General features: G+C 36.9%; 1 protein-coding gene across 10 annotated transcripts in view; it reads right to left on the bottom strand.

The window, feature by feature from the left end:
- epb41l2.L (erythrocyte membrane protein band 4.1-like 2 L homeolog) overlaps positions 1–18,915 on the bottom strand; it is an 80,510-nt gene extending 61,595 nt beyond the window's left edge. For 9 of the 10 annotated variants that reach the window (XM_018263175.2, XM_041562943.1, XM_018263173.2 and 6 more), the window contains exons 1-3: positions 18,656–18,915; positions 9,004–9,491; positions 3,474–3,668 (exon numbers count right to left, since the gene is read on the bottom strand). In XM_018263175.2, the coding sequence (XP_018118664.1) occupies positions 3,474–3,668; positions 9,004–9,477 (669 nt within the window). In that variant the 5' untranslated portion in view covers positions 9,478–9,491; positions 18,656–18,915. The remainder of the gene's footprint in view (positions 1–3,473; positions 3,669–9,003; positions 9,492–18,655) is intronic. The other variant, XM_041562937.1, reaches the window with a different exon arrangement.
- Positions 18,916–24,895: the final 5,980 nt, after the last annotated feature.

Consider the following 24,895-nt stretch of genomic DNA (forward strand, 5'->3'; position numbering starts at 1 on the left):
TAAAATATATAATTCCAATTATGCATAAATGTTTAACAGTTTTAAATTGATTTGTAAATAAAAAAGGTAATTACAAAAGTTATCTATTCCTTTCTTCATGTTAATTCTGAATGACTATGAAGCAGTTGTCAGCTCTCTTCCAGTCAAGACTCAATTTCTCATGAAACTTTGCTGGGTAGTACACACCTATGCCGGAAGATGACCCCATGAGCTCCGCTTCGCTTACTCTGCACTTTTCAAGATGGTGACCCCTGTAACAGGTTTTAAGTCCCGGGTCATTGCTGCTATTAATAAGCTGAAACTTTACGCGGGTACAATAAGTTCATTATCTAAAACATGGCATTTTAAGCCCGACTAATTTTTAGGGTTTAGTTCTCCTTTAAAGGGGTTGTTAACTTTAGTATTTTATGAAACTGGCAATTCTAAGAAACCTTTTAATTGGTCTTCATTATTCATTTTGCATAGTTTTTGAATTATTTGCCTTCTTCTTTGGAATCTTTCCAGCTTGTATATAGGGGTCACTGACCCCATTAAAAAAACAAATGCTCTGTAAGGCTACAAATGTATTGTTAATTGCTACTTTTGATTATTCATTTTCTATTCAGGCCTCTCCTATTCATATTCCAATCTCTGAAATTGCAAACTGGAGAGCTGCTGAATAAAAAGCTAAATGACTCAAAAACTACAAATAAAAAAATGAAAACCAATTGCAAATTGTCTCAGAATATCGGACTCTACATCATACTACAATTTAATTTAAAGCTGAACAACCACTTTAAGCATAAGGACTGATACTCATTCAGAGTATGCATAATATAAAAGCAATGATAATTCTGATAATTATTTCAGATTGACATTACATGGCATCTCAGAAACAGTTCATACAATTCTGTGACAAACCCTAATGTTCTGCATAACTCCTAAACACTAGAACTATTTATGACTAAGGCTGAACATCCTCTGAAACTCCCCGAGAACTTACTTTGGCAATCCTAAACCTGGTGCCCAAGAAACAGGGCAATGTGACATCACATATATTAAAAAATGTTCACCAATATCTGGTCTATTACTAATTGCAATGAACCAGATCTAAACTACACAGCCATGCAGCATTTGCTGTAAATATTGTTCAGTGTCGAGAATTAAGGGATGACTTGGTTTCAACATTTTAAGCAGTTACTGGATCCCAATAAAAAAACAATAGTTGTAGCTAAACTTTTCTGGTTTATTCTTTACTAGAGGGAAAATATAATAAAATCTAAGCAGTTAACATTCTACAACTATTCTGATTTCTAGCTAATCAAAATACTCCACTTAACATCAAAAATAAAATTAAAAAAAAAGCATAAAGGGAAATTATACGTACAAGCTAATGTGCAAAAGATAAGTGATTTCCTGGGGCATAAACACCTGTCCCCAAACGTTGCATATTTGAAACTTGTCATCTTTAATATGCATCAGTTGCTCAGATATGCTGCATGACCATGCAAAGTAGAGTGCTAATGCCTTTTGTAATGAAATTTTTATTACAGCAACATTGTAGCACAAAGCAAATGGAGAACAGGCAAGCAAAAGTCAGAGCTGATCATTAGACAGTGGTTTTCCTAATAATGAGATCACTTTAGTGGCAGTTTTCAAGTGGTTGCACTATATAGAAATACTGCGAGATAAATTATAAAGTAGGTCAACTATGGTTTCCTTGACAATACTCCTTTGTTTCTAATACACCAAGTCTCTCACCATTGGCTTTCCTTATCTTAGTACGACCCTAAAATCTTGCAGGAGAGCGATTAAATAAAGCTGATATGCAAGGTACTATGTACTACGTTCAGTCAACAACTTTAACAAAGCAGAAAGAGATTGTAAGACTCACTGGAGAAGTAAATAATCCCACTGCACATGTTTTGCATATTTTAATGATTGCAAACTAAGTCAGGATTTATATTCTGAATATACTGCTGGGGGCAATGATTAAAAATCTGTACATTAAACTTACACAGTTGCATGACCACGGATAACCGCAGTGCTGCCATTCATATATTTATCATGATATAATTCTGTATTGTATTGATAATTGCATAAATACTTGCTTTTTCCCTGACATATTCTATTACAACTAAATCTTTGTCCCCTTTGCTGCTCCCTGCATTAGCCCGCGCCTAGCTTTCCCCCCGGGGTATGTATTCTTTTCATAAGTCTCCCTGTATCCCGAACTGCTATAAATTTGCAGCGTTGCGCAGCACAGTTCTAATGGGCCATCTTTGGTCTGTCTTCTAATCCTCTTCTGCCATCACCAATACGGATCTTGCGGGAGCATGCGCCGTAGAAGCGGATTCAACTGTGCATGCTCCTCCAAGATCCGCATCACCACTCTACAGAACAGGATCAGAAGCAGACAGAAGGTGGCGCCTTTGAACTCAGCTGTGCAACTCTGCAGATTTATAGCAGGTCAGTAGAATAAATTTTGCGAGGAGGGAGCTTGGTGGGGGGCAGTGGAGAGGGGCAAGGGTTTCGTTCTCCTTTAAGATATTGGACAGGGTGCAGTCTTGCATGTGTATTTACATTTGGCTGTAGAACGGTATATTCTGAACAATGCTTTTTAAAGGTCCCTTTACACTATCGATCAGAAAAAGCAAAACTACAGCCAAATTTATCAAATACTGAAAAGCTTCAAGAAACCTGCATGCTTGTGTAAACTGAAAAGGCCAAAAGTCATTAAAAAATCACCTTAAAGAAAACCAAAAACAGAGGATTTTTAGAACAGCTAAATGCAAAACCTTTGATAAAAATTAAAATTAATCTGGAATTATCACAAAAATGTAATATAAGCTTTATCATACTGAAATAAGTAATTTTCTAAATATAATCAATTAGAAAATTCTGTACACTTTATGAAATAATCAAGATTATGTTCACTATCTCTCTCTCAGCATCTGTTTCTCTTCATTCTCTCTTCATGCAGGAGTTGGGTGTCAGATCCAATATATCTTTTAGGGGGTTCCCTTTCTTAGCAGATGTATTTGAACTAACTCAACAGACTCCAGCACAAACACAATGTAACAAAATAACTAACTTAGATACAACCCCTGCATGTATGAACAAGATTTCTGGTGATTTTTAAGAGTTTTTTGCATATATTCTATGCAAAAGGAGTCCTCAGCAAAGTCTTTATTAGACCTAACTGACATTCCAAATCAGACTCCCAACTCCTGTATGAAGATAGAATGAAGAGAAACAGATGCTGAGAGGAGGACAGTGAAAAATAACTTGATTGTTTCAGAAAAGGGTCAGAATTAACGGATTATATTTAGAAATGTCTTATTTTAGTATGATGAAGCTTATATTAGATTTTCGCAATTGTTCCCCTTTTACCATAAAACTTTACAGTATACACACAGATCACAATACAGACATCTACATCAGATCACAATACAGACATCTACATTAAATAAACAAAGTGTTATTTTATTTACCTCTATATCACAGCTATATTCAGTCCCATCCAACAACGTAACTTTGCATAATACTGTTTTCATCTTCTTGGTAGTTTTATGGGACATCTCCTTTCCTTCTGTAAATTGGGCATCCCTAACTTCCTTTTCACTTTCTTGTTTGTCCTTTTCATCGGCTGTCTTTTGTATGTCTTCTATGTTATCTTCCTTGGTAGGCTAAAAATAAAATCAAACATTTACAGATTAATATCAAAAGCAAACAAAAAAAGTAACACGTTTAATGCCTTGCCTTCCCAACAACATTGAATCTATACTTCCCAACACTTCAGCATTCCCTACTGTTGCATTTCATTAAACAAACCACTTGGAAATGCACACAGACGAGATCCGTACATGGGACTGGGTGAGCGCTCTATCCAAAATCCCAAACGTTCCACTCTGGTCACGTGGATAAGGCAAACATGGTGCTGAAAAGGCGCATACATGGGATTCTTCCTTGGATGGAGTTGCTATGAGAGAGACTTGTATAAAATATTATCCTTTATTGATCAAACTTAGTTAAAATCACAATGTCCAAATGTACAGGGCAGGGGAGTGCATGGCTCTACGCGTTTCGTGACTACAAGGTCACTTCATCAGAAGGGGCATTCGGAATCCTTCGTGAAAGATTCGACCGAATACCGAACTGAATCAGAATCCTAATTTGCATATGCTAATTAGGGGTGGTAAGGGGAAAACATTTTTTACTTGTATTGTGAGAAAAAGTCACACAATTTCACCCCGCCCCTAATTTAGATTTGGTTCGGCCAGGCAGAAAGATTCGGTCGAATCCGAGTCCTGCTGAAAAAGACCGAATCCTGGCCGAATCCCGAACCGAATCCTGGATTTGGTACATCCCTATTAATTAATCAAGATGTATATTTTACGAAAAATCAAGTTTCTTTGGGTCAAAGCTACACACAAGCCTAACATAAGCAATGGCAAGTGTCGGCTAGAGAAGTGTAAGGGTTGATGAAACTGGAGTTGTAGACGTTCGTTCATTAGACTAATGAACCGGACGTCTCCCTCTAGCAGTTTGCTGGCAAGTCTGATAATTGTACAGCAGTACTTGAGGCTGAATGGAAGCAAACCCCAGCAACAATGTTTAAAATCTGTTTAAAATCTACCGCAAAGCTTTCATAGAAGAGGAGAGAGTGTTATTCCTGTACCAGTAAAGAGAGGACCAACATCATATAAATATTTTAGGTTTTCAGACAGGCAACATTTTAAATAAGATTTTGGAAATCAGGTGACTGAATACGATTTCATGAAAAAAAAAAAAAAGTTATTCTGTAAAAAAGATCACATATACCTTGTTACAAATATGGAATTTCACAAAAATTCAGGAGGCTTTACAATGCTTAATTTGTCTTGAAAGAATTATAGTTTCCCATGTAAACTGTAAGTTGCCCCCAGAAAATGCCCCTAAATAAAGTGAAAAATTAGCTGCTCGTCAAAAGGGTTGATGGAGAATTTGTCAAACAAAACCTCAATTTTTGTGTTTAAAACAGCACAAACTATAGCTAACTTTTTCTTCTTTTTATTGATGCCTTTTCCCAACTTTATGCCCAGCTATACCAATGGCAACCCACCCATATTTGTCTGGAGTTTCCTGTTTAAAGGGGTGGTTCACCTTTAAGTTAACTGTTAGTATGTTACAGAATGGCCAATTCTAAGCAACTTTTCAAAAGGTCTTCATTATTTATAATTAATAGTTTTCTGACTCTTTCCAGCTTTCAAATGGTGGTCACTGTCCCCATCTAAAAAAAAAAACCAAAGGCTACATTTTTATTGTTACTGCTAATTTTTATTACTTACTATTACTTTCTATTCAGGTCCTCTCTTATTCAATGCATGGCTTCTAGGGAAATGTGGACCTTAGCAACCAGACAAAATTACAACTTGAGTGCTGCTGAATAAAGAGCTCAATAAAGCATAAACCATTTGCAAATGATCTCAGGATATTCTATAAATCATACTAAAAGTTAACTCAAAGGCGAACAAACCCTTTAATATCTTAAACCAGTGGTGTCCAACTGACCGCCCAGATGTCCCCCTTGTGTGCCCCCCCCATATGAAAGTCTGCCTGCTGTGACTGCTAATACCTAGTGCTGAGAATAACTGGCCCCTGCATTGTTTACATCTCAAATTCAGATTGTATTTTTCACACTTGTAATCCCCCCTGCATCGTTTACACCTGTAACAGCTCTATTGTTCACACCCATAATGCTATGTATTGTCCACACGTCAGACCCAAACTGAAAGTGCCATACTCTGCTTGCCCAATGCTCCCTGTGTGTGACATACTCTGCCTGCCCTATGCTCCCTGTGTGTGCCATACTCTGCCTGCCCTATGCTCCCTGTGGGACTTAAGCCTGGTAGGGGGTTGTTCCAGGGGGTTGTTAGCATTTGGAAATTGTTGTTAGGGAACCTATAAGGTGCTTAATCATGTGCTGGGGGTCCTGCTTTATCCACAGATGAGGAGGAGACATATGGATTTAAGGGTATGTTTTAATACAACATATGACCGTAATCTTGCAATCTAGGCCATGAATCTGCAGATCATTACATAACAAAACACAGCTTCTATCTTATACATAGCAGTCTGGTGTAATCATTTATTTATGAGAGGGATGATGCAGTGTAGTAACAACCGAAATACATATGCCAAGCTGTAGAGACCTCCTGCTTGCATCTATTAGTTTAGGGGGCATTCTAGGACTTACAGTTTAGCCTAAAGTCCCAATACATAAATCTAAACATCCATATATGTTGCTGCTTACAACCATGCCCAAAGCTCAATCTCCTTTAGAGAGATGTTTTTGGCAAACAAGTCACTTTTTTTATGAAGTGACTTTCTAAGGTTTAGAACCATGCTTAGGGGCAGATTTATAAAGGATCGAATAGTAAATTGGAATTTTCAAGTTTCAAAATCCACACATTCAAATTTTAATCCACCTATTCGAATGTAAATTTGAATGTGAGATTTATTACACCTCGATCATGGAAACAAATATTTGCCACCTAAAACTCTGCCATTGACCTAAAAGTCAATGGCAGAGGTCCTTTGAGCCATTTGGAGATGTTAATAGCCTTCCTGACATTCTAGTCTTTTTTTCAGGAGAAAAACTTGGTTCTTATGAATCAAATACAAATAAAACATGATGAAAATTTTCTGGGTGGAACCATTAGATCGAATATTAGACATTTAAATTTGAATTCTGAGTATACTCGAATTAAATATAAAAAAATTCACATGAATTTGAAATTCGAACATTGATAAACAGGCCTCTTAAATGCATGCTTATTTGATACCATCTTAAGATGATATTGATTTAACAGACCTGTCAAAGGATCAGTGGCTAAGCATTATTGTAGCTTTCAGGGTTTTCACAAGAATATAAAAATGAGATGCACAAATGGTATTTCTGTTTTGCATACTGGTTGGAATTTTGTCCATAGTTTGTCCATAGTTTTCTCTCTGTAAAATATATGTACTGCATGAGAATCTACTCAGCTGGTTTCAAGCTTGAACTTTTGCATTGATAAAGTTTTTTGTGCTATTTGGTTGTGAATAGCCAGCCTTTAAATTGGCATATAAGAAACATCTGGGTTCAATATATAATGCTGGCACAAATGGTGAGTCAAAGTTCTCAGATGTTGTGGGACTGCTACTTTAGTAAGCCCATACACCACTCTATGAGCATTAGCAATTGCAAAGCAGAGATTATAATTACATAATAGACTACAATAATGTACGGGTATGGGACCCATTATCCGGAAAGCTCGGGACCTGGGGTTTTCCGGATAAGGGATCTTTATGTAATTTAGATCTCTGTGCCTTAAATCTACTAAAAATCATTTAAAAATTAAATACACCCAATAGGCTTGTTTTGCCTTCAGCAAGGAATTATTATATCTTAGTTGGGATCAAGTACAAGGTATTGTTTTAGTATTACAAAGAAAAAGGGAATCACTTTTAAAAAAGTGAATTATTTGGAGTCTATGGGAGACAGACATCCCGTAATTCGTAGCTTTTTTGATAATGGGTTTCCGAATAATAGATCCCATACCTGTACCAATAAAAAAAGGTATAATTATAAAAGCTGTACAGAGGGGCAATAGCAATACGAGGAAAGAAAGTCCGGTCCTCTTATACCTATATAAATAAGGTGCAGTTTACATGTACATCTATTTTATTATGTGAAATTAATTGTGAATTCATAAAGCTTCCCTAACTAACCCCTAATGGGTACTTGGGCCTGTACAATGTTCAGATGACAGCATCAAGTAATATTTGTTATCAATGCTCTGTTACATACTCAACTTAGATTTCTGGGAAATCTTAACTGCAATAAAGTCTCAATATCAAGTAATAAAATGGCAATGGGCAATTATGTACACATACATTTGGCATTAAATGAATTACATATAAAAGAGCAGGCTTTAATTGGAAAAAGGTGGCAGTGTGGAATAGAGACTTTGTAGTAGAGTGTGATAAGTGAATGGGTGGCAGAGTCAAACCAAGGGCATGCTGAAATGCAGAATAAATTGGAGTGTGAAGGAGACCAGTGTTGAAAAGTTATCCTATATATCAGGGATCCCCAACCTTTAGAACACGTGAGCAACATTCAGAAGTAAAAGGAGTTGGAGAGCAAAACTAGCATGAAACATGTTCCTGTGGTGCCAAATAATGGCCATTTAGCAGTCCCTGTATGGATTGTCAACCTCCATTGAGACTCAGTTTGGCAGTGCACCTGTTTTTTTATGCAACCAAAAGTTGCCTCCAAGCCTGGAAATCAAAAATAAGCACCTGCTTTGAGGCCACTGGGAGCAACATCCAAGGGGTTCGAGAGCAACATGTTGCTCACGAGCTATTGGTTGGGGATCACTGCTATATATACACACACACTCTATTAAAATGATATTGTCAGCTTGTGCTAGGTACAACACTCAATGCCTTAGGTGTACATTCCATCAGAAAATATATACTTTAAAAATCAATTGTGACTGCACAGCAAACAATGTCATTAACTACCATATAATTATATACAATTTTAAATAATACAGATGCAGCAGGAGCAAAAACATAAAAAGCCTTTTGCCTGAAAGATAAAGTTTTGTTTTACCTTTAATTGACATTAAATTATGAAAGAATATCAAAACATAAAAGATAATGCATTATATATGAGACATCATAAACATTTTTCAATGCAATGCCACTCCACATCATGAATAAAACTTGCACCTTTATATGGAACTATGATAATCCTGCTTCACAGAAATACTACAGTATAGAAGAAGTTATGATGAAGCATCTTAGATTAATACAGAACATAAAGATTCAGTGTATGGGGATGGGATGGCTTATCTGGAAACTGGTTATCCAAAAGCTACGTATCATGTATGAGTCATTTCCCAGAGTCCATTTTAAGAAGTTAATTCTGATTTTTTTAAAAAAAGATCCTATATGGTTTCATTTAACAAACCCTATTTAAAAACATGTACAAACCTGAATCTCTGCACCGATGGGCTGCTTCTCCTCCTTATTGTCTGCCTTTAGCTCCACAGACTGATCTTCTGATGACTTTTCATGTGTAATATCCACTTCCTCTTTTACCTGTGAGGGGCCTGAAGCCTCTTTAGCATTACTTTTATCACTGAGGATATTTTTGTCTCCACCTTCATTGCTATCATCCTGACTATGGGTTTTTTGCTTTTTAAGCCATGGGGGCAAAAATCTAGAAATCCCTTTGCTTTCAGATATCTCCTTTTGTTGTTTTTCAGGGCTCTGCTGCCCAGAACTTGTAGAAGGAGAAGGCGGGTCTTTTACTTGCTCTGTTTCACCAGAGTTGTTCTTGATTTCTTGATCTGTTTTCTCTTGTACCTGTTGACTCTCTTCACTAGAAGTCGCAGGCTGCTCTTCTTGATCCTCAGGCTGTCTTGAATCATTTAATTCAATGCCAGATGTTGCTTCCGTTGTCATGTTCAAAGGTTATTCTGGGGGGGGAAAAACAACTATATTAAGTAAATATAACAAAAAGTGCAATAAAAGCTTTACTAAAAAAAAAAAAATACAAAACAAATTGTATAGTCCTCGTAAGATCTAAAAGACAAAGAAAAACATCTGACAGAACTGAAGTTGATCTGTAACCACTTTAAAAGGTTTAGCTGCTAATAGTTGCAGTACATATGTCTAGTACAGTGATCTGCTTGGGACAGTTGCTATAAACAAATTGTTTTCTGTGACCTAATCAATCATAAGTCATCAGGCAACAACATGTGAAATCTAACCCTGGTAAGCAAGGAATATATTGCTTAATGTGCTTTCGTTTAAAGGGGTTTAAATGAACTCTTAGGATAACGTAGAGTGATATTTTTATTCAGCTCTCCAGTTCGCAATTTCAGCAATCTGATTGCTAGTGTCCAAATTACCGTAGCAACCTTGCATTGATATAAATAAGAGACTGAAGGAAACTTGGGGCGACTTCGGAATACTAAGCGCTCAGAGTGCCATCCTGCCGGCGATTTAGATTCTAGCCGGCGGGAAGGCTTTTCGGGGAGATTAATCACCTGACGAAGAAGCGATTTGTTGCTGGGCTACTAAATCTCCTGGAATCTTTGCGTGTGACACTAGCCTTATAATAAAAAAAGTGTCAACAGCTCAGGGCTCTAGCTTGGTCAAAAGCAAATGGAAAGTAAGTACAGCAAATTTATTAGTTAACTGCTGCCTAATTACCCCTTTTAAAAAAATTATTCAGTTGAACAAATAGCTACATAAAATCTGATGATTCCCTGGTGTGACTTTTGGTCAGAAAAGACTTGTTGTATTGGTGGTGTACGGCAATAATGAAAGTTGTCATGGAAAATTATATAGTGAATAAAGTACCCCTCTTGTAAAATACAAGCATATTATAAGTTACTAAGTAGTTTGATGGTTTTTATATAGGCCATGGAACTCGAGATGACTTCTAATATCCTTATATTTTACAAGAGGGGATATTGTATTTATTATAATACACAAATTTCAGTGAGTCATGTGACAGAAATAACATCACTAAACACTGTTTACAAGGATATAATTTACAGGATATTCATGGCTCGTGTATTCTATAGCAGTTTATGCTCACAAAGGGAAAAAAAGGGGAGAGGAGGCCAACAAGGTTATTTTATATTGCTTGGCATGCAAGTATAGAATGGCAAATAACATAGAGAAACACATTCGATGTATTTCACTACATTCCTTATTGAATTGCATCTAGGTGAAACACGAGAAGCAGTGCCATTTTCCACTTTACACCATACGCATTCATTGAAATATATGTCTGCAAATGTCTGGTCAGTGCACATAGGATGGTGAGGACACTCCATATTAGAGGTATGGGCTCCATTATGCAGAAACCCATTATTCAGATTTAAAAAAAAAAAAAATCCTTTTTCTCTGTAATAATAAAACAGTACTTTGTTTTTTATCGCAACTTAGATCAAATTAATCCTTTCTGGAGGAAAAATAATCCTATTGAAGTCAATTGCTTTAATAGAATTTAAGTGTGGAGATCCAAGTTAAAGAAAGCCCCCTTATCCGAAAAACCCCAGGTCTCAAGCATTCTGGATAAAAGGTTCCATGCCTGATATTAAAGCAGTCACAGACAAGCAGCCATCAATATAATTGCATGGCAAAAAACTTGTATCTCAAGGCGTAAACATGTTGTTATGCATGTTACATAAAACTAGAATAACAGTTTCTCATGAAATATACATATTGCACTGGGCATTTCAGTGTAGGCACTGTAATTAATTTACTGTATTTTGTTTGGCACTTAGACATAAATATCCTCCTATTATGATCTTCCTCTTACTGTTCCACGGTGTCAACAATTTTAAAATATAGCTATACAACTGATGGTGACACTGAACACAAACTCTGTAAAACATTTTGTATGACTAAAATGAGATACTGAAAATATAATGTACAGGAATTATTCGAGATAAGGAATTGTATAATATAGAATGCAATAGTAATTAATTGTAATGAAATCCAAATATAAATATCACAACTGCTACTATGTAATGTCTGGAGCATTTTCCCATAGACCAATAACAAAACCACAAAGGTTAAATAAGCTAGAATAGTGTCTAGCCTATGGCCTGGCTCTGTTTTTATAAGATTTAAATTTCAAGCAGCAATATAAAGAGACCTGTCAGTCAATCAGTGACAGATAATAGACCTGTCTGCAATTCATGCAGATTCACCTAAATACATTTAAATTATCAGTCCTCAGGATTATATAAAAATAATCTTGGATCATCTGCTTGCATCCACATACTGTAAATAAGGCTTGAAAGTTTAGTTACTATTTGTTGTGACACAAAATGTCATGTTATCGCTGTCAATCTCAGAGGAACTCCCTGAAAAGCAAGACAAGAATGGAAAGCTTCCGTGGGAAATCATTGTCAGTGTTATTGACATTAATGCAAAATATCTCCATTGAATGAATCCCTTGTGGGTCACTAAACATTCCACTTCCCTGTTAATAGCAACGCTTGGTTTAGTGCCAGCTGTCTGTCATGCACATGCACTTCCTGCCTTAATGATTTCACCGATAAGGAATGATATGTGGTTGTGTTGATGAAATTACGAAGATCCTATGGAGGCCCAACAAGGAAGAATGGGTCAACAATATATTTGCAATGTCTGCAATTGAACTTGAAAACAGATACCAGTGCCACTAAATATTCATTTATTATAAGCATTTACCCCCTTAAATTTCATTGTTGTTTAACTACCAGGAGAAAATAAATTGTTATTGTACCTACACAAAATAGGCTACAATGTTGAAGTGGGAAAAAAAATCTACATTGTTGTAGGCAGCACGGAGCCCTTCACAAAATGTTGGTTCAAGGCAAGAGATGTAAAAGGCCAATATTTACTTAAATGTATATTCCAGTTTGGTAAGATTTTTTCATATGCCACTTAATTTGATATAAACCATCTGTTGCTCAAGTATTCATTTTGGGAGTATAATTTTTCTTTAATGATCAGCTTTCAAGGGTAAGACAGAGAAGGCAAAATATTATAAACTACAATTCTGCAACACATTGAAATGCAGCAATTGGAAAATGCACTTTACAAAAGCAAATCATTAATTATCAACCATCCGCTATGCGTTTATAAAAATGCTGACAATCATCCAGATGAGTTACATGGGAATTAATGCTGCCCAATATATATTTTCATATGGACCCATCACCTATATGGTATATAAATGTTTGGGTAAAAGGTAATTATTCTATAATTATTATAGAATGTCCAATTCTTTCCTCTTTTAGATAATTCCAGTTTACAATTTAAAATGCTAAACTGGCTGTTGGGGTCTTCTGATTCAATTAGCTCTGTGATGCTATCCCTTTAAAGAAATATCTGAATCCTTTATAAGGGATGGGAACAGTTTTACATACATAATATGGCAAGGGCAATGTTCCAAAATAATATTGAACTTTTAAACTTTATTCCAAATGCAGCTTATTGCCCTGTACTGTCCATTAAAAACCTTACTCCACTGAAATATTGATGATCCATGCCAAGCCTGTACGTACATACTAATACGAAGGTAGTGGATCAATAAATATATAAATATATATATATATATATATATATATATATATATATATATATATATATATATATATATATAAAACCTGTCTTTCCACGCATTCTGTTTTCCATATTCAAAGATTTAATTTAGCATTTCGGTTTATGGTCTAAAACCTGTCATGTTGTGTCTAGATTTATATCAAATTAAAGTTAAAACTAAGTAAGCCTTATCAGAAAGGTCCACCTAAATATACTAGTAAACCCTCAAAGTAGTGCTGCTCTGAGTCCTCTGTCAAAAGAAATACTGCATTTCTTTCCTTCTATTGTGTACACATGGGCTTCTGTATCAGACTTCCTGCCTTCAGCTTAAACCTCCTTGCCCTGGGCTTGAGCATGCTCAGTTTGCTCCTCTTCAGCCCCTCCCTGCTGTAATCTGAGCCCAAAGCTATAAGTGAGCAGGGAGAGACTCGGGCAGGAAGTGATGTCACACCAAGTTAATACTGCAGCTGCTATACTAAACAAACAGAGATTCTAGAGCTTTTTACTCAGGTATGGTAAAACATTCTACAGAATAAATATAGCATTCTAGCTTGCACTATTGCAGCTAATATATTGGCAATAAAATGCCTCCGTAGCTTTCCTTCTTTAAAAAAAGCACACTCGTCAATACCCCAGTTTAACAAATGCAATAAATATTTAATTTATTTTGCTGCAACTTTTATATTCATGTTCCTTCAAAATATTCCAGTGAACAGAATACAAGCTATAAGAATGAAGTTTTCAAGCAGTTCCACTAAGTTGCCATTACAAATATATTTAGGCTATTGTACCTGAACACCAGCAAATAAGAGCCAGGTCCACATGGCCTTTGTTCCAGTAACCCACACTGCCTTTCCTGCCCAGATTGTGCTACCTTTCCTGATGCTAAGAGCTCTAGAACACAACATCTTTGCTATTCAACTGTGTATGTGGATGACAAACATCACTCTCTCATGAGACTAAGCTTGTCTTCTTCAATGCAGCAGCTGTTTCAGTTCTGTACACAAAGCCCAATTATCACTAGCATTCCTCCAAGCACAGAGATAACTGTATTGGAAGCGGTGTTGTTGCATTACTATAAAGTTATTCTATTTAGCCCCTAATATGTTAGGATTAATGCTGTTTGCATGACAAATAAAATTTGCTAAAGTTTCAGCAGTTTTTGGCCACCATTAACCTAAAAATACCGATAAACCCAACTATATTTAACAGTGCTCTACACATATATAATGACCAAAATCTGTGTGCAGTTTAGCGGATAATGGATTCATTTAACACAATGACTCTCCCTATGTTGCTTCCCCATAACTAAATTCATTCAGCACATACTCCAGTTACATTAATAGGCTTTTGAATCAAAACTAAATGATGCAATTTATCAATAATTGTACCCCAAGCCCCCTCCCCCCCCCACAAAAAACTCATCAAAGAGCAGACTTATTAAGGATCAAGCGGTGATTGCCACAAAAATTAGAGTTTTTGAGGTAATTTTTTAGTCAAAAATCAATTTTCAAGGTTGACAAAAAAAAAATCTGTTTTTGAGTTTTGAAAAAAACCAAAGTTTTCGAGATTTACTATACCCCGACCCTGGAAATAGCTGGAATCAGAAAATACACCATCTAAAACCTGTCAATGGCATGTAGGAGTCAATGGCAGAAGTCCATTGAACCATTTTAAGATGTTAATAGTCTGCATGATGTTTGAGTTTTTTGACAAAACTCAATTAATTCGAGTTTCTGGGTTGTTAACCCCGAACTCGATGAACCAAGTTTTTTCCATTTCGGTTTTTTTCTTAAATGTAAAACCATTTGAATTGTGAGTTCATTCGAGGTATAAAAAAACCTCTTAAAATGTTGACCTTTGTTAAATAAACCGCCTAATCATGACTTTTAGTTCAACTTTTCACATACGATTTTACTGAGATTCTACACCCAAATGAGAAGTTGTGGTACTTTTAATACACACACACACACACACACACACACACACACACACACACACACACACACTGTACTGTTGTTTTTACAGGCTTAATGATAAAGGGCAGCTCAAATCACCAATGGGCTTATTTGTAGGTTATGTTTTACCAGCTTCTTTTTTGACAAGAAATAGTGACAGGAAGCGAAAGTGGTTTGGTTTCATTTTGTCGGAAATAAAAACAAGAGATATTTCCCAATAAGAATAAACACAAGCCTTATTTATTTAGCTTATTTTGAAAAACTATGAAAAAGGTGTATACGAGGGTTGTACAAATGTCAGACTAAAATTAACAAATACATCTGCTTTTAAGAATGTGCCAAAATTACTCTGAAAAAGTGTGCAAATCTAGTATATACTTGACCCAAAAGACTTAAAGATGTTGTAGTTGCTAAATGGGCTGCATACCTATGCAAACTGCGTATTTATTTTAATTAAAAATGTTTCTAACATAAAAAGGTACGGTATGTTAAAAAAGCAATTGTATTCTTCAGTTTTGATCAATTTCCTTTTAGAAGGGAGAAATAATCAAGGAAAGAAATGCAACTGGAAATGTATAGCTGGCAAGACTGATGATAATCTGCAAAGGCAATCTCACCTGCATATGGTGCCAAACCGGTGCATGTATACAAGATGCAACATACAGCATCTTGTGTTGTTAACAAAGCCCTGCGAGTATATGCTACTGTACACTGAAGAAAATGGGCTCCATTAATAGATGTTCAAGTGTGATAGAAAAAATAACCACTGCACGGAAACACACATTAAAAAGCCCTTGCGTAAGTTGGTTTTGTCTCGCTAATCTGACAGCTGTAAAAGACAATGTTTTAAAACGCAGGTAAAAGAAGTAGAGATGCACTGAATCCACTATTTTGGATTTGGCCGAACCCCCAAATCCTTCCCGAAAGATTCGGCCGAATACCGAACCGAACCTCAATTTGCATATGCAAATTAGGGGTGGGAAGGGGAAAATATTTTTTACTTCCTTGTTTTGTGACAAAAAAAATCATGCAATTTCACTCCCCAGCCCTAATTTGCAAATTAGGATTCTGATTCAGTTCGGCCAGGCCGAATCCGAATCCTGCTAAAAAAAGGCCGAATCCCGAACTGAATCCTGGATTCGATGCATCCCTAAAAAGAAGCCATTTCCAATGTAGTGGAATGTTTAAAATAAGCCACAACATGGAAATGCATAGATAACTTGTGTCCTTAGTTCAGTCATTTACACATTTGATTGCTATGCAGAGAAAGGTTAATTGTGTGCCATCAAGTTCCAAGAAGTGCTGCTGGCCGTTTATACCCAGAGGATCAGGCAATATAGTTGAACCAAATTGTCCACCCATATTTGAGTATGTGTAGCCATGACTAGCAGAAGCTACTCCCATTCCTATCTTAAAGGAGAAGGAAAGCTACGGAGGCATTTTATTGCCAATAGATTAGCTGCAATAGTGCAAGCTAGAATGCTATATTTATTCTGTAGAATATTTTACCATACCTGAGTAAAAAGCTCTAGAAACTCTGTTTGTTTAGAATAGGAGCTGCAGTATTAATGTGGTGTGACATCACTTCCTGCCTGAGTCTCTCCCTGCTCTGGGCTCAGATTACAGTAGAGAAGGGAGGGGTGGGGGGAGAGGAGCAAACTGAGCATGCTCTTGCCCAGGGCAATGAGGTTTAAGATGAAGGCAGGAAGTCTGATACAGAAGCCCATGTGTACACAATAGAAGGAAAGAAATGCAGTGTTTCTTTTGACAGGGGACTCAGAGCAACAATACTTTGGGGGTTTACTGGTATATTTAGATGGACCTTTCTGATAAGGCTTACTTAGTTTTAACCTTTCCTTCTCCTTTAAAGACTCTCATGGTTTTCTGCTCATCTTGGATAATCTACTACAGGTCTGGGACCTTTTATCCAGAATGCTATAGACCTTGGGTTTGCCGTCGGTCTAGAAGAAAAAGACAAATAACTCAAAAATGATAAAATATAAATAATGAAGACATATCAAAGTTGCTGGAAATTGCACATTCTATAACATACTAAGAGTTACAAAGGTGAACCACCCCTTCAAACATGCCGCTTGCAGATACCCCCTTATGCCAGTTATTTATTCTGCATCTATACAACAAAAATTGGTGAATTTAGTCCCCAAAAGAAAACAAATAAGATAGAAGACCATACCAGCCATAATCCACATATAGTAACAGAACCTGAGAAATAACAGAGGCTGACACAATGTGTTTACATATGTAAACAAATATCACCATTAGCCTATGGGTTCAAGCACACGGACAGATTAGGGGAGATTTAGTCGCCTGGCGACTAATCGCCTCTTCTGCGGGGCGACAATCTCCCCAAACTCCCTTCCACCTGCTATAATGAGAAAACGCCAGCGCCAAATGCACTTGCGGCGCTTCGAAGTTTCCTAGTGAAGCAACTTCGTGAGTGCATTGTCATTGGTGTTTTCTCACTATAGCAGGCAGAAGGTGGGGGAAGACAGTTCGGGGAGATTGTCGCCCCGCAGACGAGGCGATTAGTTGCCAGGTTGACTAAATCTCCCCCCGAATCTGTCTGTGTGCTAGCTCCCTTAGGCTGAGGACACACGGGCAGATACAGGGAGATTAGTCGCCCCAGCAACAAATTACCTCTGCCTTGGGGCGACAATCTCCCCGAACTGCCTTCCCGGCAGCTATTATGAAAAATCGCCAGCAGGATAGAACTCGCAGCACTTCGTTTTACGAAGTCCCGCAAAGTTTCCTCACTTCGGGCGACTTTGTAAAACGAAGCGCCGCAAGTGCCATCCCACTGTCGATTTTTCATTATAGCTGGCGGGAAGGCAGTTCGGGGAGATTGTCGCCCCGAAGAGGCGATTTGTTGCTGGGGCGACTAATCTCCCCGAATCTGCCCGTGTCTCCTCAGCCTAAAAATATATAGTTTTATAATCTACATCTAACGGCACAATCAGTATAAAAGCACACACACACACACACACACAATCAGTTTATACATACTCAGCAAGGTAACAGCTGATAAAAGCTCTATATTCAATTAACAGCAGAATAATCCTGAATCAAAGGCAAGTAAATGATCATTAATATTGTTTATTGATATAGTTTTGGCAAATGCAAAAGTGCTTTAAGTGAAGGCTTTGATATCAAGTATTTTGCAAGGGAACAACGAATGTCAGATACTATTCAAGGACACTGACCTAAATTTAAGTATTGAAAAGATCTGTGATGACAGAGTACCAAGCAATTAATAGCACAGCTCAGCATGCAGGAAAAGTGAATGTAGTAAATACAGTGTCCGCATTCCCCAAGCAAGAGTGCCGATTGTTCGAGACCGTGCAACAAAAAGCATCGGCATGGGTACAAGCACGTTTATTTTGAAACCAAGCAACGTCATAATAATAAGTTTTTTCTTATGAAAAATAAACCATAAAATAACATGCTGCACAACTTTCTGCACGACAGGCACAATGCTGCTGCTGATGATGATGATGAGAAGAGCATATGTTCAAATAAAGCACACATCGCAAATGCCTAAATGCCCGACATACCTCCCAACTGTCACACACGTGGGACAATCCCGATTTTCATAACACAGCAGCCGCGGTCCCAGATCGCTTTTTAAAAGTCCCGCATCACCGTTTAAATGCCCCTAGTACCTCAGACACAGTAGTCCCGCTCTCCCAGAGTTCGGTCGCGACTACAGAGTATATAAGCGCAATGACGTGGCACGCAGCCGCCTGGGAGTGACTATGAAGGACGGAGCAGTTCGTCACAGATGCACAATCTGCTGCTGCTAGTAACACGCGGTTGTCTGTGGAGGGCAAGGCAGGCCGCGGATGTCGTCTCACTCATGTTTAGTTTTCTGCTCACAGGCAGCTCCTATTTTGCGCTAAAAAAAACATTTTTTCGTGGTGGCTCCCAGCAATGCATGCAGCAACCAAAGTCTCTGTTCCCTAAATCTAAACACAAAGAAATCATTTTTTATCTGCTTGTTACAACTCCTACTTGTGCCCGGGAGCAAAGATAAAATATTTTTTTTACCCTGGTGCTTAGCAGCAGGCAGCCACCTGAGCCTCTTCTTCCAATATACAGTACAGTCAATTTTTTCTCTGTTCAGAACTTTGTCCTAAGTAAAAATGCCACTGTTATGGTTTTCAACAATGCTAGAACTTTTTGTTCTAAATTTTGGAGGTTATTATTTATATACCACCTACTCAAGCCTGGAGGTTACCAGCAATATCTGCCACCGCCAGAACCTCTGCTCTTAATATCTGAACAAAAGTCCAGGGGATCCCTAGTAGTATATGTTTTCTTGCATAATAGAGTGAAAACCTGAATTAGAAGAGTAAACACAAGGGGGCAAATTCACTAAACGACGAAGCGCCTAACGCTAGCGTGAATGCGCTAGCGTAGCGCATTTTCGTTAATTCGCAGATTCACTAACGGATACTGGCGTAAATTCGCTAGAGTTACTTTGCACCCTTACGCCTGGCGAATTTGCGCAACGGATGAAACTACGCAAATTCACTGTCACGCAAATTATTCTGAACGCTACCTTTTACGCCAGACTTCCTTCGCCACCTCAGACTAGGCGTAGTGCAATAGAGTAGATAGGGATTGCTTCAAAAAAAGTTAAAAATGTTTCTAAGTCTCAAAAAACGCTGGTGTTTTTTCTATTTTTATGGGTGATAGGCTGAAAAAGATCTAAAAAATTTTTGGGGCTACCCTCCTTCCCCCCTACATTTACTAACTCATGGCACCTTAACTATACAGTGGGCACATGTGTAGGGCAAAACAAAAATTTTATTTGCTGTTTTGAAGGTTTCCCAGGCTTGTGTAGTGCTGCTACATATACCTCCATTGTAACTTCAATTTGGCGCCTTATGCAAATTAAGCATCACTAGCGTAACTTTGCTTTGCTTGGCGAATTAACGCTAGCGCAACTTCGCAACCTTCAGATTTTAGTGAATTTGCATGGCGCTGGTGAAAATACGCCCGACGAAGCGTGGCGAAGCGGACGCTGGCGCAACTACGAATCTTAGTGAATTTGCCCCAATGTTTTGCTCTTATGCATACTCGGCTGCCCAGGGCATTAGATGTTTGACCAAAAGTATTACAGTTTTTTCTCTGCTCAGCAGAGCTCCTACTTGTAAGCAATACCTACCTCCATCAGAGCCTCCACTTTTAATATTTGACTAAAAGTACAAATATATACATATATTTTTAATGTCCAGAGCTCCTACCCAGTCCACAGCCACCAGAGCCTCCTCTTCTAATATCTCACTGAAAGTACAGTCAATTTCTTCTTTCTACTCAGAACTTTTAACTATGACAGGAAACAAAATATGACACTTTCTATCCTGGCTGCCAACAATACATTCCACTACCAGAGCTTCTGCTCTCAATTTGACAGTTTTTTTCTTGCAAAATAGGGCCAGGTCAAAATAAATAGTATTAAGGGACTTTTTAGTGTCCCACTGTTTTGTGCAAACAAGGGCCACATTTTTCACAATTTAGGTATAAAACAGGGGTCAATTAAAAAAAAAAGACAATGGGTGAAATTGACAAAAATTAACCTTTTGTTTTTAGTTTATTTTTTGTATTTTAAAACAAGATTAATGTGCAGACTAGGGGACACATTTTTCACAATTTAGGAACAAAAAGGGCCAGTTTAGAAGAGTGTGTAAAATTGACCAAAATTAATCTATGTTTTTAGACTTTAAAACTCTCCTTAGAGTGTTCCAGTGATCTTTATGCAAACTTAGGCTGGCATCTAGGGTACAAGGTGGGTTTTCTTGTTTCCTGGCATCAGACGATCCCTATATTTTTTGTTCAAATTAGGGTTGGCAACTAGGAAAAGAGTACATTTCTTTTGTTCCCTTTCATCAGAGGATCCCAGTTGTTTGTGCCAACTAGACTAGATTTTTACAATTTAGAGCACTTACCCAATGATGTTCATTAATGCATTCCTTTGCAGCAACTCCTTTATGCTTTTCACTGCAAGGGAACACGAGTTAGCACAGCCCAGGGTTTGTGTTTACACTCATTGTGCCCCTCGGACCTGCCGTACACAGTCGTGCCAAGTTTGCCAACAATACCCACTGCCATCAGAGCCTCCACTTTTCCAATATTTGACCAAGTTTAATTTTTTTTTTCTTTGTGCTCAGAGTTATGACTTGTGACAGGGTACAGAAAGGCACTTTATTTCCTTGTCAACAATACCTGCAGCTACCAGAGCCTCACAAAAGTAATGAGTTTTTTGTGCTACCTATGGACGGATGAAATAAATAACCTTTAATTTTTATGACAAGAAAATTGGTGAAATTCATCTAAAGTTTTCTTGAGTATTTATTCTCCTTTTTTCATTTATCAGATGGTCAGAGTTTTTTCAGTAGTTTAGTTTAGACAATACAAGGGATAATTTAGGTTAAAAAAGGGTAAAATTGATCAAACATAATTCTGAATTTTAGTCTATTTTTTCATAATGGTATTAGAGGGTCCAATAATTTTTATGTGAAAATTTGGGTCAGATTTTTCACAATTTAAGTACAAAAAAAATGGCAAATTTACAATAATAAAATGAGTGAAATTGACCAAAACTAACTTGTGACTATGAAGGAAGAATTCTTTCATATTTAACATTCTTGCCTGTACCAGGGAACTACAGAGGAAGTCTGTGTCTGAATGCTAGAAAAGGCAGACTCAAATGTTACAAAAGGGGAAAACAGAGAGAATGTAGGGGGCTGACAGTTTAATGTGGGGGAGGGGGCACTGATATTAAAGCAGGAGACAATAATAGCTACCAACATTTAGATAGGGTGTCTGGGCAGAAAGCTACACCTTTATAATGAAATATAAATTCAAAACATGCACATTGTCTCACATATAACATTTACTGGTGCAATTAAACGACAATAATTACAAGATTCATCAAAAAAACATTTTCGTTATAACACACCACAAAGCAGTGTCGACCCCCCCATCTGCCTACCTCATGTCAGCCACTATCTCCTGACACGTTTCACACTATTAGGTGCTTCATCAGAGGTATGTAAACCGCCAGGATTTTTTATTTGAAGGGGAAATTAGAGTCAGGTTTTTCAATCAATGGAATGATAAACATGTGTGGCTGAAAGGTCACTATCCAAACCACTGTACTAAGACTCTGCATAAAAAAACTGCACACACCATTTTCATGGGGATAAAAACAATTGATCAAGAACAATGCAGAATGCAATAAATTCATAAAAATCCAAAACAAAAATTAATCAAATCAATATATTTTTTGCTTAATGAGAGGTAGTCACACTCACTATTAAACATATTTTTGCTGTGCCAATTAAGTTTTATGTGAGAAAACAAGATATACAGGAATGCTGAAATGAAACTGCAATAAAATCACTAAAATTTGCAATGAAATTGCTAGAAAAAAATACAAACCTAATTGAACAGTGCAGTTAGTGACCACTCTGTTATCTGCCGATAACATTTTAACGAGCAAAAAAAAGCTACAATACAGTAAAAAGTAATGCTACAGAATTATGTAGGTATGTATATGTGTGTGTGTGTACGCTGAGCAAGTTTTGTATGTATGTCTAAAACGCATGTGTTTGTGACACTTTGGGCTGGCAGGTATAAAAAGGAAGAAGTTAGAGGGACACAGGATCTGGAGTATGGCCTCCATTTTCTCTGCAAGTGGGCAGGTCTGGGAGAGCTTTGGAAGTGAGTTACATATGTCTGCCATTGTCTGTGGCTCCTGAGGTGATCATGTCCCAGGGATGTGTTTCCTGTCTCTGCTCATTAACTATGGGTTAGGTAAAAAAGCTCCCACCACTAGAAGTACTTCAGAACATAGAACATAAACTCTGTGGCGCTGAAAAATTTCACTACAGCTAAGACAGGGACTTAGGAAACACAGAGAACAAGTCATAATGGGAAATGTTACTGTTCATATGTTTTTTTTTTTTCATTCCAATCACTTTCAGCTGTTTAGTATGTGATCACAGAATAGGCCCCAGCATGGACGTATGACAAAGAGTTTTTTTCTAGATTTGATGTTAGTAACTCAACAAGCAATTATACATGCACAATGTTCTATCACTACTCTTTTGCTTAAGTAACCGTACTGACCCCCTTGCCCGAATTATACTAGGTAAAGAATGAGCGGACAGTAAAAGATTTTCAAGTATGGAAACACCAATGAACAAACAATAATGAAGATGTGTTCAAATGAGCTCAAATACCTATTGCTGTGTATGGGTGCAATATATTATATATACAAATCACTTTATTCTAAACATGTCAACATTGATGTTTTTTTAATTTGAACAGTAGGTAGAATGCATTTTAAACACATTAGTATAGTGTTTAATATATATTGGACAAAATGTATGAAAGCTACTGTGTAACTTGACAAACACTAAAATACAAATCTGCACTAAATATACTTAATTGTTATGATAAAGCATTCCTTGCTCAGTATGGTCTAGTGAAGGACCTAGTTAGCACAGCAGGTCCTAGCTATTCCATCTCCCTTTATTCCTATTATACAATCTTTTAGTAATCTGTAAATTTTGGGCATCTATATTTGGTGTGCTTGTTTTTTGTACACTTATTATTAATTGTACACAAATAAATCATAGTTTGAGCAAGATGCTTGTCTTGTGTCCTCTGAATTTATTGAACAGCTAAGTTTTGTTCATTATTTTTCTGTTAATTCCAAGCCATGTTTCTCTGAGAGGGGCGGGGTTAGCAGACACACAGACAAATATATAGGTGAGAGACTAAACAATATGGAAAATTGAAAAGCTGCCTCTGGACTCCAATTATAATGATGCTGTAAGGAACTAAAATATATAAATGTTACATTGCCCTTGACATACAATTCCTTGTTACAACATAGATAAGGTTGAAAAACGACATGTATATCAATTTCAAGAAGGTCCAATAGGTGAATCTGGCATGTCCCTAGATCGACTCTGTACTAGTTAATTTTAGTAATTAGGTATTTTATCACTTTCTAAAAAGACAACCAACCTATTCTTGAGGCTATCTAATTTATTTGCCTGTACAACAGCATTGGAGAGAGAATTCCACATCTTCACAGCACTGTAAAATACCAATTTCAACACTATAAAATACCCTAATCTGAAAAGATTAAGTAATTCAGAAAATTGAAAAAAAAAAAATAAAAAAAAGATTAAGAAACGTTATAAAAATTCTTACTATACTTAACAGTTTTATAACAGTTTTTTTATTTTTCAAAATGTATATAGTAAAAAAAATTAAGCAAGATGGGACCTTATTATCAAAGGAAGGTCAAAAAGCAGAGATTCTGTACTTTTATTTTTAATCTGTGTACACGACTAATTCACCAGCCGAAGGTTAGCTTTTTAGTAGATCCAATTCTAATAATAAACTGTATCTATTGATGAATGGGTGACACAGAAGAAAATTCAAAAAATACTTGAACATGTAACGGTAAACAAAGGTCTACGTACAGATGGTTTTCATCCAAGGGTAGTAAATAAGATTATCCCTGTAATTGCCAATCCTCTTTATTTATTTTTTCATGATTTCTTGAGGTCTGGCATGGTGTAAAGAGAGTGGCAAATTGCTAATGTGGTGTACCTATTTAGAAAAGGAACACATTCTTAGCCTGAAATCTATAGCCCTGTTAGTTTGACATCAGTGGTAAGGATGCTTTTGAAAGGGGTAATGAAGGATAAAGTATTTGAATACATTGAAAATCACAATACTATGAGTTTGAGCAAGAATGGTTTTATGCA

The sequence above is a fragment of the Xenopus laevis genome, chromosome 5L (assembly GCF_017654675.1).
Source record: "Xenopus laevis strain J_2021 chromosome 5L, Xenopus_laevis_v10.1, whole genome shotgun sequence".
NCBI lineage: Eukaryota > Metazoa > Chordata > Amphibia > Anura > Pipidae > Xenopus > Xenopus laevis.